This window comes from Ochotona princeps, chromosome 13, assembly GCF_030435755.1.
Source record: "Ochotona princeps isolate mOchPri1 chromosome 13, mOchPri1.hap1, whole genome shotgun sequence".
NCBI classification, from domain to species: domain Eukaryota; kingdom Metazoa; phylum Chordata; class Mammalia; order Lagomorpha; family Ochotonidae; genus Ochotona; species Ochotona princeps.
The window spans coordinates 14,617,074-14,637,180 of NC_080844.1; the positions used below are offsets into that span (position 1 = coordinate 14,617,074).

Consider the following 20,107-nt stretch of genomic DNA (forward strand, 5'->3'; position numbering starts at 1 on the left):
AAAAAGAGAAACTTGCAAGCGCCTATTTAGATAGAAAACCATTCATACGAAACAGGTAAAAGATAACTCAAAATTTATGCAGTAAATCTAAAACAAATGCACTTTAGCAATGAGGCACTTTCTCTTAAATATTCAATAAAGCTAAACAGTTCATAATACTATATAACAGATTTTTTTCCCTTGAGGAAGCAGTTTAAATTTAGCTTATTTGCATGTGTAACATAGCTGAGAACTCATTAACTTCATAAAATGTGGCATATTATAGTGGGATAAATATTTAATGAATAAGCCATTACCTGAACCCCAGGTGGACATTTAGTCCTCAGTTTAACTTCTCATACTTCCTAAAAGTGTCTTGTTCATCTAGAGAAAAGGCCATATCCCAACACCCCTAGTAACTGACAGGAATTCCTTTACATTTATAAACCATAAGCATTCTGTATGTCCAGATTCTTTGATTCTTATATGGCTATGAATAAGGCAGATAAAACAGATAAGTCTTTCATGGAAGTAAGTTTTTCCCCCCCCAAAATATTGCTTAACAAACAAGATCACTGTACAGATTTTCATGGTTATTCCTATGGGTTTTCAATACAGTGTATTTTGTTAGCACACTACATGTAGAAAGCTAACCCTAAAGGGGACCTGCACGTTTTCCTATAGCTGATTTCGTGCAAATTGTCCAAACCGACTTAGGGGATGACAACTGGGAATGTAGTGCATCCCTAGACATGAAAGCAGGCCCAGCTGAGCACACTGTGAGCGGTCAGCTGAAGCAGGCTGTGAGTCTCACACCGCCCAAGAACGTGCGCTCGGCCCCCAGTGACAAGTGATGCTCTTCATGTAAGGTTGTCATGTGTTCTGGCACACATACAACGTGTGTGTGTGTGTTTAATTCCATTGCATTTCAACTAACGTTAATGCACTGACATTAAAGAAATCAATTTTACATAAAAACTATTCCCAGTTCTGCAACTGTCTCTATGCATCTGCAAGAGAAATAACAATTACATGTGATCAGGCAACAGACCAAATGAGAAGAGGTCTTGTAAATGACATTCATTTATAGCCACAAACTTTCATTGCAAAGTCTCATTTGTGGTATTTAAAATGCACTCAACTTTTGTATTAATTTTCATATGCAAAATGCTACTTTTTAATCACTGAGCTAGATGTGATCAATGTATAATAGGGGACATTGGGACCCAAATTTCACAGCAAAGCAAAATTATTTCTGTAGTTTGACAGTAAATTCAGTTTTTGGTTGCGTGTGTGTATGTTTCTGTTTTCCCCATCCACTGAAAGAATTAGTGAAAATCTGCCTTTTAAAATTCTGCCTGTGAGAACTTCTAGGAAAATAACCTATCAAAACAGTTAAGTATTTCCATTGTCTTTTCCTACAAAATTTGGAATAAGACAATTTTAATATAGACTTTGACTTGAACAAAACAGAAGGAAAAGATAATTGTGGAGCTGTAGCCTTTTACATCACGACTCTGGGCTTTTTTTTAAATATATCTTTGTACTGTGCAGTGCTTCTAAGCAGCATTTTAAAAATCAAAAGGCATTTCCTTAGGATATATTTCAGCTGGAAATGTAGCATTTTTTTTTACCATGTATACAGTATTAAAACTGTGTTTAACACAGATTGTGCTCATGTAAGATACCTAAATTTTTCCTAACTTTCAAGAATTTTCCAGTTTGTGTTTCACTTATTTCAAAGCAATGAGTAAAACAATTTCCACACAAGGTTTTTGAAAACCGAAGTTGACAGGGTTTAAAGGGAAGTTTTTCATAAAATTAGGGTAACAAGATCCCTGCAGACTAAACCCCCAAAGAATGAAAGACTGAACAAAACTGCAGAAATCAAGGACACTGTCATAGCTCGCACCTTGATGAACTCGCACAGGACAGGAAGCCCATTCCCTGTGACTGTTACAACAGGATCTAAATTAAAATACCCTCAAACGATGAACTTTGATTAGCCTATTTACCTACAGCACTGTATGTATCCTATTTTAAGCATATGGTTTGGAAACGTGATAAGTTTTGATCTGTAACTGTTTTGAGACTTTTAGAAATCCGTAAAATAGCTAATATCTAATATCATCTGCTCTAAAAATCCTAACATGTAAAATGGTTGTCCCCTGCTGCATGCCAGTGACACATCTAAGGCCGGCTGAAAGAGAAGCCATGTACTCATTAAGTGACAGCAACAATGTGAAGACGCGCACGTAAGGCGGGCTGCACAGGGACGACTCATTAAGCAGCACCTGCTTTTCATAAGGCATTATCAAACAGCAACCTTACCTACATACTGATTTTTTATTAGGAGTAAATGATCAGCTGCCAACATTTAGAATGGTTGCGAATCCATCTTCAATTGTCCAGGAAGTCACATGTGTTTTCCACTGGGAGGGCTGACGTGCCTTCCTTGTGCAACTGGTAGCCTAGACAGACGCTTAGAAGGTCTACAGTGAGGATGTGCTCCAAGGTTAAAGAATGACTGGAATTCTTCACAGGAGGACTTGCACACTCAAGCATGGATTTTTTTTTTTACATAAAAAGCTTAACCAAGAACAGGACAATGGTTCAGAAACCACTTCTCTATTTCCATACAAAATAATTTCAAGATATAACTATCAGGTTCTTGTACAGTACTCTATTTGAATAAAAATTAATGAAATAGTATGTGAAAACTGCAGTACCACAAAGACTGAGCCACTGAGCTAGTGTAATTAAATGTTACAGTCTTGGAACAGGCAAGCGAATACTTAGGTTCCTGATGCACACCTGATTTTACCCACGACTTGCACGCTGTGAGATGGCACAAATACCTTGCGTAGACAGTTCAGGAGCAAAATGGCACTTGGTTTGCTTCTGATAGAAACAACATGAATGCAACTGACAGTTGAGACAGACAATGGCCTTATTTGCATGCTGAAAATCTGTTTCCCTCTCGTCCACACACCATTCACGGTGCAATCTGTTCATGAGTAAACCAATAGTGCAGGATTCATCTCAGTGACGGCCAGGTCCCTTGGTCTAACCGAAATCAATTCTTGGTCGATACTGCAATACCATAGGATACGACTACAAAATAAAAACAGACAATGAGTAAGACCATGTTCTAGAAAAAGAATACAATTTATATACAAGAGATCCTAAGAAGTTGAGCTTATACTTTGTAATATTACTTGGTATTGTCATTTACAGTGGTAAGATGTAAATGACCATTTAAAGTTAAAATTCTCTTTGCTGCTAGTATTTTTTCCCCCCAAGAATCAGTTACTTTCATTAATACTTGGCAGAGGTCAAGTTCAAAGGCTTGTAGCAGTCATCATGGGTTGTATATGACTCAAGTGACTCACTTATTTTGTGTGTGACAGGTTCCGTTGCTGTGAATCTAAAACTGGAGTACCTTTCATAAATCATTTTCCACGTGCTTGATACTTTAACAGTTAATACTTTAATGGTTCTTTAAAATATACTAAACAAGTAGCTGTTATCTAAGTTATTCAGGTGACTGTCTTTCAATCAGTTTTCTACTTTCAAAATTTAACAATTGTACAATGCTTATAACTGAAGCATTCATACTATCCTTGATGTTATTCATACAGGAAAGCTATGGCAGCCCTCCCACGTACAGCATTAGGTGGACACTGCTGACTAACTGCACGGACATCCGCCACGCTGCCTTTTACATGTGCTTTTTCCCCGTTACCAGATTTTATAAACATAGAAAGGACCTGGAGAACCAATGGTTGCATTATGCCTTTCAATGAGCTAACTGGAGAATCAAGAAAGTGCAGATGGGCTTCAGATAACGTTTATCCACCACAGTGCAGGTAAACACAAAAGTCCGGGACAAAGAGCTGTGGATCCTTTCTCGTAAATGACTGTGTAACACTGAATATCTTGGTTCCTGATACAGCTGTCATTGAGATGAATGTCGGTTTTTTAGCATTCCACTCAGCATAAGCCTGGAAGGCAGGAACAAAATTGCCTTCTAGGGAAGCTGGCCTTTCAACTTCCAATCCAACCATCTGCTTACAGCCTGGGCAAAGCAGAAGATGGCCCAAGCATTTGGGCCCTGCTACCCATGTGGGAGACTCAGATGAAGCTCCAAGCTTCAGTCTGGCCCAGCCCTGGCTCTTGCAGCCATGTGAGGGGAGTCAACCAGTGCATGGAAATCTTTCTCTGTCACTCCCTCTCCCTCTGAAACTATGACTTGCAAAATCTTTAAAAACAAAATCAAAAGAGCACCTCCTAGGTAGGTCTTGCACTCCAAGTTGAAGAGGTAAGGCAGATGGCCCACTGGTTCCTAAAAGTCTTGAGTCTCCATGGTCTAAAATTATGTTGGTTGGAATTGCACTTGTTTTTACACTTGACTCTGGGGCAGCACACAGAAATGTGCATGTTACAAAATCCTGGTTCTGAAACCTCTACTAGGGCTCCTGTCCCAGTCCCACTTCCACCCCACCTGACTCTGCCTGCTGCCTACCCTTGACCACAATCTCTCCAGGTGCACTTTCCATTTGCGTCATCAAAATTCTTGCCAAAAAAACCAGACTCCAGTGCTAGTTGCAAGGGCACTTTAAAAATTCTGGAGAAATAAAATGAAAAGGTTTTGTTACAAAATTTTTTTGAAATTCAGGCATGTGAAAAATCTGCAACTCATGTGGCATGTGTACTGACACCTGCACAGAGTGAAAGATCCTGCTTGAATTTCATTACCCACAGAACTTTCTGAGGTCCCCACATACATTTGTCCTCTATAGAGGGACCCATCACCAGGTCTACCAGAGACGCAGTGAGAGGGAAGTCAAATGAACTTGATTTGGACTGATGGTGACTTGCTTGGTGTTGGTCTTCCCCATTGAAATGTCAGCCCTGAACACAGCTCAGCTTTACCTAGGCTCCGTGTCTGAGTGTGTGTGTGTGTGTGTGCTGAAGGACAGGGTGCATGGGCTGTCACAGGGACCACTGCATGAAGTCCTGGGGTCATGGGGCTAGGCTGGCGACACCTGCATTTCACAATGCTAGCCCTCAAGGACTCTTCGCTGAACAGAAATGCACAACAGATACTTTCAAAGTACTTCATGTAGGATTTTTTAAAAGAGAAAACTGCCTTTGGTTGATACATCTATTTTCCTTAGGGATTTTTTGTCACACAAGTAGCTTGCTTTACTGTAGATTTGGAAATATGGAAAAGTGTGTGTAGAGAGAAAGAAATTATTTAAATCCTACCATGTAAAGATAAGCACCATGTGGTGTAAATCCTTCTGTTCATACCTATGTTTTTCTCATCCAAAACATCAGTCATGTTAAATGTGGTTTGGTAAATACTTCTGTCCATTTACAATTCTATAAACTCCATTCCTGTATGGTCATCTTAAACAGCTACACATAGACTAAGCTGTTAGAGAATTGAGTCCGCTTTCAGCCATTCATTTCAAGGTGTTTCCAGCTGTTTTTCCCTTTGGTTATTCTAAGTCAAGATGAATGTAGAATAACAAATCTATTTCAGACTCAGGACAGATTCCCAGAAGTGGAACTGCTGGCCCAACTGGTACGTATTTTTAAAAGCTTTTTCGATCTTCAAGAAACATGTTCTGCATTTACATTTCCAAATGAAATACAAGTAACTGTCTCTCCAGAGTCTCACTTAGTAACTTCTCGTCATTTCTGGGCTCCTACAGTTTTATATAATTAGTAGCCAGGTGAATTTCCTTTACACCTAGCTTGTCTGATTATGCCCTTTGCTCATTTTTTAAAAAATCTTTTTCTTTAGACTTTTTAAAAATCAAGGGATATTAAACCCTTGTTAAATTTTACTGGTTTCTTTGCTAGTAGGATTTTTTTGGTTTGTTTTTGGTTATGTGCTTTTCAATATTCAGTCAACTTGTCTAGCCCTACTGGACAGCCCTCCCTCTTCACCCCCTAGCACCTGCTCCTTGGCGCACCTTACTGCCAGACACCTGCTCCCTCTGCCCTCCAGGCCCAGCCCCAGGGGCCGCCTCGCCATACTCACCCACACCTACTACTTTTCTCAGTTCCTCTGACCCTTAAATCAAACATGAAATACTTATCTATTTTGATTTTTCTTCTAACACTATAAAATTTACTTATTTCATTACAGTGTACATTCTGAAGGAAATGATTTGTGTGCATTTATCCCTAGAGCGCAAAATACACCAATACATAGTAAGTGCTCAACAGACACCTGTGACCTAATCTTTGCTTTCTCCATTCATTAAATGCTGCAAGTTTCACACACCCTACAGTCTACTCCTGAGCTGTCCTTTTGATTCATAATTCTATTTAAAGGAGTACTAACCTTAATTGTTTCAGCTTTTAAACGCAGTTAACCAGTAGCAACACTTGGTTCCTCATCACTCATTTCAGAAGTGGGACTGACCAACAGCACCTGCTTATATCTAATGTTTGGCATTACCAAGTTCAACAAAAAGTTGATTCACATGTGTATGGCATTACACTAAATGTCACTGTGTCATGGAGACAGCCTATATCTTCCTAATTTCAGTGTAACACTAAGACTTCTGATAAATGAAGTGGAGTTATGGATACATATGAGGAGAGGTGGTCTTAGGAAAGAGACACGTCTTAAATGATCAACTCTCCTACTACCTGAACTAAAGAACAACAGGTCTTTATGTGCAGACATCAATGAGAGAGGAAGAGGGTAGTAAATGGAGCGCAGTGGTCAGGGTGAATCTAGGTAACCAATATTCCTTTGAATGGCTGTTTCCCCTTTGGCTGCTTTTTTGAAAAATCTCAAAACAAGGCTACAAGGCTGGAAAAAAATCAGCATATAATTTAATGAAACATCTGATACCTACTGATGAATTGGATTTTATACGTACTAGGTAAGTTTGTAATACAAACATGCCATCCCCTCATGATACTAAGGTCTTAGTCTAGTATTCTTTTAGTGTTTTATTTATCATTTAAATGAGACGTGGTACTGGTTTCCTACTTGTGGACTTTGTCTACTTTTGTAAAAGGAATCTAGGAGAATTCCACCTTTATAGTTATATAAAGTAATACATAAACCTGGCATGGGAATGGTACCGAGAATGTGAGGAGTATGCCTACAAAACCATTCAGGTATCCTTTAAGGAAGTTCTTTAACTTTTTAAAAGAATCTATTTCATTAACTAGTGATCTTTCTTTCCTTTTGGGTAAACTGTGATTCACAGACACTTTCCTAGAAAATTCTCAATTTTTTAAGAAAATTTAAAAGCACTATGAATCCACACGTAAGATACATTCCCATAATAGAAAAGTGACAGTACCTGCCTTAGAAATTTTCTGATTTTTGGCTGAAGGTACATCCTGTTAACTAAAAGTTAAATGTCCACATGACTATTACTCATTATGGAGCACACAGAAAAGGCAAGATGTGCAGGTCTGAAGCTCTGTCAGGCTGCTGCCTGTGATGCCAGCTTCCAACACGAGCGCCAGTTCTAGTCCTGGCTGCTATGCTTCCAGTCCAGCTTCCTGTTAATGTTCATGAGAAAGCACTGGAAGATGGCCCAGATACTTGCGTGCCTGCCACCCACACGGGAGACCTCACAGAGTTTCAGGCTCCTGGTGGATGGAGGATCTCACAGCCCAGTCTCTATCTGCCTCATCCTGTCTACTTGCCTAAATCTCAAAAAAATTTGTTGTCCTCTTACAGTTAACTAATGGTTTGGATTGAGGTTTAATAACATTTCAAGAATGAAAAAAAAAATAGGAGTATTTGGGTTGTAGCTACGCAGCTACAGGCAAGGACTAGCGCTACAATAATCACACCAGAATTGGCTGTGAAGCTCAAAGCAGCTAAAACACAAACTCCCTGTATTTATGGAACTCACCAGCTTATACAATTCAATCCTGTTCCTTATATTAGGTAAATAATGTAGATAATGTTTCTTTCAAAATGATTTTCTCTTGACCTTTACAGATGTTAAATTCATTAACTAAGCTGCTGAAAAACAAGAACTTTAAGAAGTGTGTATCAAGGCATGGAGTTGGCACCGAAGTCAAGCTGGCCCCTGGGACACCATGTCCTGCACCGCAGCGCCTGGGCTCAGATCTCGGCTTTGTTTGGTCCTGACCTCGGCCTCCTGCTAACATGTTCTCTGGGGCCAGCAGGTGATGGGAGAGACTGCATTCAGTGTCTGCTCCTGGCCCTGGGCTGGCCCAGCTGCCACAGGTACTTAGAGAGGGAGCCAACAGATGGGAGATCTTCCAAATTCCAAAGATGTGTGTACCAAAAAGCAAACGTTGTAATGGAGGCTTGGGGACTCCTCTATCATATCACTGGCCAAAAGACTGAGGGGAAACTCTGAAGCACTCGCTTGAAATCCTTTATCACTGACTTCAAGTGGTCTTCCAATACTTCACACACATTCTCTTACGTCCTAGCTCAAAAACTGCAATACTGAATTTTGCTTATCACCTAAGTTTATTATACCTTAATTCTCTTCATTTTGTTGCTTTGAAACCAAGACAACTTGAAGGTTGATTTGGATCATGCCTACCATGCAATATGGTACTTTAAAAATGCATCCTCCCTTCCCTGGCTCACTTTCCAGAGGGCTGTAACAGCCAGGTCAAGACCAGGACCCAGGGTGGCTGCATTCTGGTGTCCTATGGGAGTGGTAGGGACCCATGTACTGGGCCGTTCTCTGCTTCCTTCCCAGGTCATGGGCAGGCAGGTGCATCAGAGCACACGGCACACACCAGCATGACAGGCACTGGCCAAGAGGGCCCCTGTCCAAAAGTTTTAAGATACATTTTAACGAAGTGAGCTATTTCTTCATTATTAAAAGGTAACCCAAGTTACCTGCTGTTATTTAGATTCACCTAATTAGACATTCCCTCTTTCATTTATGGTTGTTTAATTTTTTTAAAGCATTTGTACAGAGAAAGTAATATCCTAATTCAACATGGACCAGAATTCTCAGAGCTGAAACTAGAATTTACTAAAAATTCCTGACTTACAGCTGATGGCCTTCACGTCTGTAATTTCGTTTATAACTCAGTAAGATTAGATACTTGAGCAGAACTGAACAATGGGACTCTGATCTATGGTAAGAAGCTCGTTTTTGTCGCTGCGGTGAGTGGCTCGGGGCCCAGTGGGACGGCATCGTGACGGGCATATGTACAGCCGTGAGTGCCTCTTACCTGATACAAAGGGCCATCCTGTGGGCAGACTTGCGAAGATGAGCAGTTCACACACCGAAACTGCGGAGGAGATGAACTCATCAGATAAGAGGCATCCACAACTGGATACATGTTTCAAACGGTAATTTACTTCAAATAGCTTAACGTCAAGCATCAGTCAACATGATTACTTTTAAATAAACATTGTAAGACTATATGGGGTTTTTTTTTTGGGGGGGGGAATAGGTTATAACTGTGTGAATGGTAAACTTGTTAAAATTTAGCTTGAAGTAATTTTAGCATCTAGCTGTGAGAGTTCTGTAAATTGTGCATTCCCCAAATGGTGGCCAACCCTAAATCTACTGAGCAATCCTAAGCTACTGAGGAAACCCTCACTTCTGGATTCTACAGGGGGCACTTACTTTCTTCTATCCCTGCTGGTGATCGGTTCCTGGATCTCAGACTGTTCAAGGAAACTGGGGCTGTGATTGGGGGCACCGAGATGTGCTTGGCCTTTTTGTTTTACCCAGGGTTGTCTAGAGAGCTGAGGCTGTGGCTTCCATGGCCACTTCAGTAGCACTGGACTATGGACTACCTGACTCCGCTTGTCACTCCCTATTTACACTCCTGAGGGGAAGGCACAGAACAGCCATCAGGGTTGTAAAATGGAGTAATGAGCAAACATTTTCAAACTTTCATAGATGCCATGATATACCTACTACCTTTTAACCAGTTCACATTGAAAAGCATTTCTAAATTATGTATTATAGTATTAATTGTAATAAGACTAAAAAGCATAAGTTATGCTTTATATTTAACTTACGCATTTATACATCAGCATTGCATATACCTTTAATGAAGAAAATTAAATGCATTAAACCTGAAGTATAAATTAGGATAATATCTGAGTAGGTTTTAAAAGATCTTTTGAAAGACTAAGCCAGCAATGATGATGAAGTAATACATTTGTAGCCTTTTAAGAAATAATTCAGAAACTTTTCTCAATTGTTCTGCATTCCTTTGGCGTTCTCTCTGAAGCCTCTTCAAGCTTTGTTCTGTCAGACTGCTAAATGTAAATGTCTTAAATAGCAGTCAGCTCAAATGCTCGGGCACTTTGTACAACAGTTAGGATGCTGCCTGGGATGCCCACAGCCCCTATCAGAGTGCCTGGCTTCAATCCCCACCCCACTGCTACTTTCAGCAGCCCGGGAGGCACAGCTTACCTCCATTGGCTGGTCCCTGCAACCCCCATCAGGGACCTGGACGGCCTTGACAGCCCCGGCTACTGCTGGCCTTTAGGAGTGAGCCGTGGATGAGACAGTCCTCACTCTATTTCCACCTCTGGCTTAAGCTACAAAGAGCCAACTTGACTCTGACACTTGTTTTCCTTTTAATCTCTTTGGCATCAATCAAGATAGATGTTTGCTTTTCCTAAAAGTTGCCCGATACTGCAACTAATGCAAAGGAAAACATCCTACATTGTTTGGTGACTGTAGGTGCTGGACTGGCGGAGCTTGTGGCAGACACAAAACTAAATGGGATCACCTGGGATGCTCAATGTCCCCACAAAAACGTGAGCAGAACAAGAATCTAGGGTAAAGCTAAGCTGAAGAGAAAGATGTTGACATGTGGTAGAGGAGAGAATTATGATCTTAATGAAAGCTAGTATTCTTTAGTTCTGAAATGTCTATCTGGATGGGCACTCTGCCAAGCACTTGAGTAGATACGCATGTGTCAGTAATTCTCACTCAACTTTCAAAACATATACTGTCACCTATATTAAGGGTCAAAAAACTGAGGCTGGGCCCAGTGAGGTTGCCTGGATCCCATATGGGCACCGGTTCTAATCCTGGTGGCCCCACTTCCCATCCAGCTCCCTGCTTTTGTAGTCTGGGAAAGCATTGAGGACAGCCCAAAGCCTTGGGACCCTGCACCCACATGGGAGACCTGGAAGAGCCTCCTGGCTCCTGGCTTTGGATCAGCTCAGCTCTGGCCATTGCAGCTGCTTGAGGAATGAATTATTGGATGGAAGATCTTCCTCTCTGTCCTCCTCTCTGTATATCTGACTTTCCAATAAAAATCTTTTTTAAAAAAACTGAGGCCAATCAGGAAGCAGTATCCAACTGGACCTGCAAAATGTATTAAAAACTCATTCAAAATATGTAAAGAATTTCTAGCAGTCTGTAAACATACAAACATGAAAAAATTCAAGGCAATGAACATGAAAATGTTCACAAAAGAAATACAAGATGGCAAATCTGCAATGTTGAGGACACTGGAGAGTGGGGACCCTCACCTTATTACTATTATAATTACAAATCGTTAAAAACTTAAGAGGATGCAACTAACAAAATTTTAAAATATGCATGATTTAGCCAAGATTGAGACTGATGACTTAGTTTCTTTTGCAGTGAGATCTAATTCTTTAATCCCACATCCTCAGTTTGTAGATGAGAAAGCTACGGGTCCCAGGTCAGACCTCCCTATTCACCAAAAATGGCTCAAAGATCAAGCACATTGGCATTTCCTGAGAACTTACCAGAAATGCAGACCCTGGGGCCTTGCCCCAAACTTACTGCATGCTACGAGCAAGCACTGGGTCTAGTCCTGAGCCGGCTCCCTGCTAAGATGCCTGGGATGGCAGTGGAAGGTGGCCCAGGCCCTTGGCCTGGTCCGGCCCCAGCCACTGGGACTATTGGGGGGAGTGTTTCCCTCTCTATCTGCCTTTCAAATAAATTTTTTAAAAATTTGCTTATTTTTATTGGAAAGTCAGATATACAGAGAGGAAGAGAGAGAGAAAGATCTTCGGTCTAATGAGTCACTCCCCAAGCAACTGTAACAGCCAGAGCTGCACCGATCCGAAGCCAGGTGCTAAGAGCCTCTTCCAGGTCTCCCACATGGCTGCAGGGTCCCAAGGCTTTGGGCCATCCTCGACTACTTTTCCCAGGCCACAAGCAGGGAGCTGGATGGGAAGCGGGGTCACCGGGATTAGAACCGGTGCCCATATGGGATCCCGGCACGTTCAAGGTGAGGACTTTAACTGCTACGCTATCGCATGGGCCCCTCAAATCTTAAGCTTGTTTCACTGCTGCATTTGTGTATGCACAGTTAAAATTCATCAACTAATATTAGAATTTGTACTTGTTGACCCTGAGCAAAAATCTAAACTTTGATAAAACAGACTGAAAATTGAATCCAAAAGGTGAAAGCATCCTTAGGATATATTTTGTATAACTAGCACCTTATTGAACAGAAAATGTCATTCAAATTACTCTGCAAACAAATATTTACTGAGTGTCTGTTCTGGGCACTGCTTTGATGTGGAGATTTCTGCCATGAATAAACACAAGTCCTTGTCTTCAGATTACATTCTCGTAGGAGGACAAGCAATAAACTTGAAAAAGGCACAAAACTTGCCAGGAAGAGAGGGAGATGGGATACTATGTAAAACAACAGGCAGAGAAGAGGATTAAGGAAGGTGACATGGTGACAGAGCTGGGTAAAGCGGGAGTGCGCTGCAGGCGGGGCCCCAAGGCAGATGGCCCAGCTGGAACCAGGCGGGGTGAAGTTGTGTCTGAGGGCTCTGGGGGAACCTGAGCTTCTGTCTGTGACACTAGATGCTAGCGGAGGCAGCAGAGGACTGACATTCCCTAACCTGCCTCCAGAGCACTGCTCCAGCTCCGTGCAGGGCAGGGCGGCAGCAGGGAGCCGGGGGTGGGGGCAGCGAGCCCTTGGCTGGAGAGGATGGATGAAGAGGGATGAGGGCTGATTTGGGAGATCTGGTGAGCACTGTGGCGACTGTGGGACAAACAAGCTTGGATAAAGAGGACGATCGGAAGATAGTAGGTCATGCCAAGGAAATGAAACGGGCTAACAGTACTCCTGTGTATGTGCAGAAGGCAGCAACGCTTCTGTTTACAGGTGTGGCTTCCGCCTCCAAAAGAAATCGGAAGGAAGACCCCTGAGCAGGACCCTCGGAGCATGCCCCACCCCGGGGACCCTGGGGTGCTCTTGAGTGACTGTCCTCCATCTCAGGGTACAGAGGCCTTTGGGAGGCTGGCCTCCCAAAGATATAGGAAGGAAAAAAATGTGGAAATAATGCTCTCACCCACCTTCCTGTAACCCTTGACCCATATCACCCTAATTAACTATGTAAGAATCATCAAAATAAATAAATCTTTCCAAAAAATCAGAAGGTAGTGAATTATTTCTTGAACATTTGTTAAAATATCCTAGATAACCCAGAAACTTAAGCTAGTCATAGATGTGTATCTGAAACATGAAGACTGACTCAACGTCCTATGATTGGCTCTTTTGCACTGACACACCTGGCTCCGGGCAGCAGCCTTAGGGGAGGGGCTTTGCAGAGGGGTGGCATGGGGCGACCCTGTCCCTCCTTAATCTCACGGAGACCATCTCCCACACTAGCACACACTGGATGCCCACTGGACCAGCCAGGCTGCAACAATGTTGAGCAGTCTCGTGTCCCACGCCACATCTCGGCATCTGCTTGCCGCCAGTCCCGGCTGGCTCACGGCCAGCCATCCTGTGGTCTGCAGCTGGGACGGCCTGAGACAAGCTGGGGGTGAAGGATACAATATTGTTGTTTTTAAAGGCTCCCTGAGTTCTTCAAGGCTATAGTCAGCCGGTAAGAATGTGCACGAGGAGGCTGTCTCTTCCCCTTCCCGCGGTGGCCCTCAGCCTCCCAGGAAGGCTCTGCCCAGGCAGGACTCACAGCAGGAAATGATTCCCATGGAAGAAGTGACGCACCTACTGTGTCAAGACATTTCTCACAGCCAGCCACATCTGCCACCCACTGAACAGGACAAGACGGACTTTGTGAGGCTTTACAATGGTTCCCCCAGACACTTCTATCCAATGTAAGTGCGGTTTTGAATTACTGTAACACAGTAACTGATTAATTCTAGACTATTACCTATCCCTGTGTACATAAATCTTCTGTGTTCTTTTTTTAATGGTTCACATTCTGTGAAGAAATGTAGTAACAGCTAGTTTATAAAGCAGACTGAATAATAGTTTTAAAGTGTGAGGAGTAACTCAAACATCAGCCCTGAAGGCCTCAGCCATTTTGCGTGAATTTCCCCTTTCCCAGAGCTCCCCCAATTCGCTACATTCTGCTTGTCCACCAATGAGATGCAACCTCCAGGCGTCCTTACCTGAAAACCCCGCCCATCAATCTCTCTTGCCCCCTACCAATCACCCTTGGCTCAGATAATCTGTCACCAAATGCTTGGGGCCGGCCCACAGCCCATCTCAGGCGATGGCCCACGCCCCCACACCTTCCAGGCGCACCTGGGAGCTGTCCTCCCCCATCTTGCCCCCTTCCCCTGTCCTGGCAGGCCCCCATCCCGCCACCATGGCAGGAGGTATCTCTGTTCTTGTTCCCACCCTGCAGGAATAAAGGACCTCCTAAGCACCTTGCTGCCCTCTGGGCCTGAAGTAAACTTCTTGTGAAAAGAGGACGTGGCTGTGGGAATTGGCTGCATGTAAGAACTGCGCCTAAACACGAACACGAAGTATCATATATATACTGCCCCAAATACACTGTAGCCTCACTGTCTGAAGGAGAACTTCGGAAGTTCCTTGTCCGAACTTATAATCTGAATTAGTGTTCACGCATTAACACCACATTCCTCACTTTTATTAACTAGTGTCTCAAAGTTCCCTGCCACACTGCTACTTGTAACTCAGATATGCTTCAGCTAGAATTATAACTAATGACTTTTACAACTCAAAACACACAACTTTTTTTGGTAAGGCACAACCATCTGATTCTGCCAGAACCCCCCTGCGAATTAACTTACCCTTAGGTCTGATTTGATTCTTTCAGTGTAAAGGAGGAACCTGAAAGATGACCTGGCCTCTACACTCTGTCCTTTCTCTCACAGCCACAAATTCTTATGAACCACTAATGGTACCAGTCAGGGCAGAAGCCTGGCTCACCCACCCTGCTCCATATGCCTCTAGCTTCTCCCATATGAAATGCTATCTTCTCTGTCTCGAGGTTGGTAGAATCCTGAGCATATTTAGATTAGGTTTGTAAACTCACCTTAAATAAGACAAAAGCATAATTAACACAGTCTTACACTTAACGACCCATTTTCACAGACTGCTGGGAAAACCAAAAGCGGAACCAGTCCCTTTCTCAAGCTTTACATATACATATATCAGTTCCTAAGTAATAGTTAAATCTGAGTGCTGTAACAGTACACTAAATATCCACAAAGGTAAGTAAAAATAAAAGAATTTACGTTTTCGCCTCTTAGACGCCATCTTGTCATATAGATGAATTCCATAGTATGATCCTTCCCCATAATTTCACCATTGCACAGCACATCCAACTTTAAAAAGAATAGTTACAGATTAAAATAAATCACTTTGAATTTAAGTATTTTTTAAATCGTTGTCCGTTCTCTAAATTTTAACAGACCAAGTTATAACAACGGCAGTGCTGTCTGCTCGTCTCTAGCTCATGCACAAGATTCCTAACACGCAGCAAAGGCTCTCACACACCTTCCTGATCTCCCCCACCTCCAGCGCACAGTTCCTCAACTCCTCGCAGCTCCTCGGGCTTCTGAGGCTCACTCTCAAAAGCCTTGAGCTCCGAAGGGGCTTTCTGCGGCTTTGTTCAGATTCCAAGGAGGGAAAGGGATGAAACGTGTGAGGCTGTCAGGAGACCTGCTGGGCACAGGTGCACCTGCAGGAGGCCCTGGGCTGAACTGGGAGGTCTGTGTGGGCGGAGGCGAGCCAGCCCCAGTGACCTGCAGTTCTGACACAATCCTCTGCGCATCTCACATGAAGTTTAAGAAGGCGGCTGCATTTACAAATGGCCACTGTAGCCTTAAGTGCAGGATCAGAACCCCCCCTTAGCTCATTCAGAGGAAACAGGAACTATGAATGTGGCTAATTCAACACAGCATGGTGACACAAATGATTATTGCAGAGCACTTTCAGCCTGCTAGCCACTGCAATGCAAACTGATGCAGAGTTCATCTGAAGCGTGAAAGTGGGGAAAGAATGAATTTGAAAGAATTCTGTCTAGTTAGACTGTGGTTTTGAACTTGAAGCATGGAATTAATAATTTAGTATCATTCCATTTTTCATTAGGCATATGAAATTACTGATTTTTGTAAATCTCAGGTACAGTTATTAAATACCAAAAGGACAGCGATATCTCAATCTTGCCTGTAAGATAATAAGAAAAGGACTTTGAATGCATTTACTAATCAGGTACACTCTTGTTGTTGTCATGCAACTAAATGATCTCTCCAATTACCAGTGCTGTTGCTGAAGCTTCAACAGTCAGATAGTTTAGGACATCTTGTCCCTATACGGTAAGCAGCAAATAAAGAGGATTCACAAACTTTACTACAAAAATACAGAGTCCTTTGGCTTGAGACAAGTAGCTGTCAGGAGATCGAGTCTTTTCCACTTCCATCTTTCTCTATAAACATGTAAGCTAAAAATAAGATGTCATGAGCAATGGTTCTCAGTTCTACCAACTGACTGAAAACTAGAAGAGAAAATAGTAACTCAACGAATCAGACTCAAAAGGAAACAGCCACATGTGGTATTCTGCAAAAAGGGAAATCAGTGCAAAATTGAATTCCAACTGTTTCAGGCTTGGGCATGAGGTGTGTTGGTTAGGATGCTGGTTAGGGGCTCCACGCTCTACACAGAGGACCTAGTCTGGGTCCCCAAGCCCCGGGCTTTCGCCCAGCGCCAGGGCAGGCACACGCGGAACGAGCCAGCTGCTGAGAGCTTGCTGGCTCTCAAAAATAAAGTTTAAACCCCAAATTCACTGTCTATGTTCCACTGTGGTTGTATCTTTTATCAAGTACATTGTGTTTAATATTTAACTTTCATTCATTCTAGTACAAAAGCTGGTATCTCAAATTTTAAGAAATATTTACAGAGCTAAACTATAATAAAAATATCTAATCCACATTCTCAAAATGAGGATCTGATGTTTCCTCAAAAATATGGACTTCGTATCCGTCACTGACTGTGTTCAAAACCACATGATGCTCCTTGCAGGGTGACTGTGCAGGTTAGCATCACTGCAGATCAGCCAGGGAAACATGTCCTGTCTTTAGTGTTCTAGATGCTTCCATCAAGAAGCCAAAGGGAATGATGAGGAAATCAACAGAGACTGCGAGACGGCCAACCAGGTAGGTAAGCCACAGTTCTGTTTCCACACCGTGTTACATTCATGCGCACTCTGCGGACAGGTGACGTGGTGGGACGCACTGACCTCTCCTAGGAGGAAACCAGGACAGGAAACTAATACGCACTCTGATTGGTCAGCCTGGTACTACATGCTGTTGCTCTGGGTTATCGTGCAACTCTGTGATCACCCTGTATGAAATGCCTTTCAGAAAAAGAGAAGTCACTTGTGAAGAACTGAAAAGAACAGGTCTCAAAGGACTCAGATAAAAAGTGACACTTTATAAAATGTGGCAATTAAAACAATCCACATAGCAGAAGTATTTACTTAGGGGGTACTTACTATTAACACTGATACTGCTAATTTTTACTAATTCTATTAGCTTACACCAGATCAAAATAATCAAAATGATCAAGGTTAGATATTTTCTTAACTTACCTCATAAGAACTTGGAAGTTTTAGTTTTAAACTTAGAAATTTTTTAATGGTTCCTACAGTCACACGTGTAGAACATCGAATGAATTTCTTCATTAAACCCTAAAGGAAATAAAGATTAATAATTAGAATATTCTACTTGAATTTTAACAAAACCGTGTGTACCATTTTCACTTTGGACATTTTTAAAGTTTATTGTGAAAAGATTTCAATGTCCAGTTTTTGAGTAAAAACACTCCTAATTCTTCAGTACTGATCTGAGGGTGTGTGAGAATGTACTATTTACATTAGGGAAATCCTAGCAAAGAGACCGTCTGCCTATCCCCAAATGTGTTCAAAAACAAAAGATCACAAGCAAAAAATAACAGAAGAACAGAACACAAGAAGCATATACCTATTTTCTTCTAAATATTCCATTTGAAAGCATTAGGGACTTTTTTTTTTTACAAATATGACCTTTGATTTGCTGGTTTACTCTCCAAATGGCAGCAATGACCAGGACCTGGCTAGGACTAAGTCACAAAACAGAAACTTCTTCTAGAATGAGTTACAGGGTCCCAATGACTTGGATCTTCTTCCACTGCTTTCCCAGGCACACCAGCTGGGTGCTGGATCAGAAGCAGAGCAGCTGGGACTCAAACCAGCATCCATAATGGGATGCTGGCACTGCAGGTAGCAACTTAACTTGCTATGCCACAGCATTGGCCCCCAGAGTTCTTTATATATTCTGGGTATTAACTGCTTGTTAGAGATATGACTTGTAGTATTTTCTGCCATTCCATAGGTTGCCTGTTGAGTCTATGGACTGTGTTCTTTGATGCATAAAAGCTCCATAGTTCTTTTTTCTGTGATTGTAGAAGTTTAAGTTTGGTGAAGATTCTTTCAATGTCTGGGCTGTAATGGGAAATTTTATTTTATTATTTTATAACCACTTTAACCTCTTGACCTAAAAAAATCTTCTGAAAGATTCATTCAAATCTCTTACCTAGCATACAACTGTTCATAGCACTGCTTTACAATCATTTCTATTCTGTGCACTGCGTAGTGAATGCCACATCTCATTCTTGATCTTGTAGGCTCAAAGTTCTTCTGTTTCTGTCTACCTGGGGTCCACCATGTCCAGGTGTGGGGTATAATGGATCATGCATCCCTGCATCCAGACGAAAGATGGACTCCCAGTGAAACTGTTGGACATGTGTAGACAGTGGGATGCTGGACTCTGAGTTTGTACCAACAATGTCAGGGTACACTTAAATAAGAGACTGATGGAATTATAATTCCTTATGAAGGATTATACCACTGTAGTAAAATGGGGAAAAATCTGTCGGGGGGTGGGAGTATCAGGGAAATCCCAGTCTATACGAAATTGTAACACAAATTTCAAAAATTAAAAAAATATATATAAAAGTAACTTGTTGATCTCAAAGAATAAACTTTAATGGCTCACTGTTCTGTTTTTGTGTTTTTAATCGTTACTACTTTTTAAAAGATTTATTATTATTGGGAATTCAGATATACAGAGAGAAGAGGAGAGACAGAGAGGAAGATCTTCTGTCCACTGATTCACTCCTCAAGTGGCCATAACAGCCAGAGCTGAGCTGATCTGATCTGATCTGAAGCCAGGAGCCTCGAGCCTCTTCTGGGTCTCCGACACGAGGGAAGGGTTCCAAGGCTTTGGGCCATCCTCGACTATTTTCCCAGGCCACAAGCAGGGAGCTGGATGAGAAGCGGGGCTGCCGGGATTAGAACCAGTGCCAGGGTGTGTGCAAGGCAAGAACTTCAGCTGTTAGGATACTGCGTGGGGCCCAATCATTACTATTTTCTTTAACTTTGCTCTTTTCTTTCTTCTTTAGGTTGGAAGATTAAGTTATTAACATCAGATTTTCTTTTTTAAATCACTATTCATGGAGACAAAGTGCTGTATTTCTTTATGCAGACAGACCAAAGATGGACTCCCAGTGAAAGAACAGAATACATGCTAACAGTAAGATGACGGATTCCCTGACACTGCCCATGCCTGCATTGTCGGGAAACACTTCAACAACCACACGACGGACCTGTGACTGATCATGAAGGACGTTCATTGTAAAACTAGAGGGGAAATCAATGTGGGGGGGGCAGACCTTGGGAAGGGCACGTGCAACCCAGAGCCTATGGAACTATCATAAAACAAAATGATATTTTAAAAAGTTCAAAACAACAACAAAAAACACTACTCACTTATTTCAAAAGAGTGACAGAGCTTCCATCCATTGGTCACTTTCCAAATGCCTGCAGGGATAAGGGCTGCTAGAGGCAGGTCAAAAG

At 42.1% G+C, this 20,107-nt stretch overlaps 1 protein-coding gene across 7 annotated transcripts in view; it reads right to left on the reverse strand.

Moving 5' to 3' along the window:
* Positions 1 to 1,269: 1,269 nt before the first annotated feature.
* Positions 1,270 to 20,107, reverse strand: part of PCGF5 (polycomb group ring finger 5) — a 107,344-nt gene continuing 88,506 nt past the window's right edge. For 6 of the 7 annotated variants that reach the window (XM_058671133.1, XM_058671137.1, XM_058671131.1 and 3 more), the window contains exons 7-10: positions 17,804 to 17,902; positions 15,450 to 15,539; positions 9,199 to 9,258; positions 1,270 to 3,093 (exon numbers count right to left, since the gene is read on the reverse strand). In XM_058671133.1, the coding sequence (XP_058527116.1) occupies positions 3,046 to 3,093; positions 9,199 to 9,258; positions 15,450 to 15,539; positions 17,804 to 17,902 (297 nt within the window). In that variant the 3' untranslated portion in view covers positions 1,270 to 3,045. The remainder of the gene's footprint in view (positions 3,094 to 9,198; positions 9,259 to 15,449; positions 15,540 to 17,803; positions 17,903 to 20,107) is intronic. The other variant, XM_058671138.1, reaches the window with a different exon arrangement.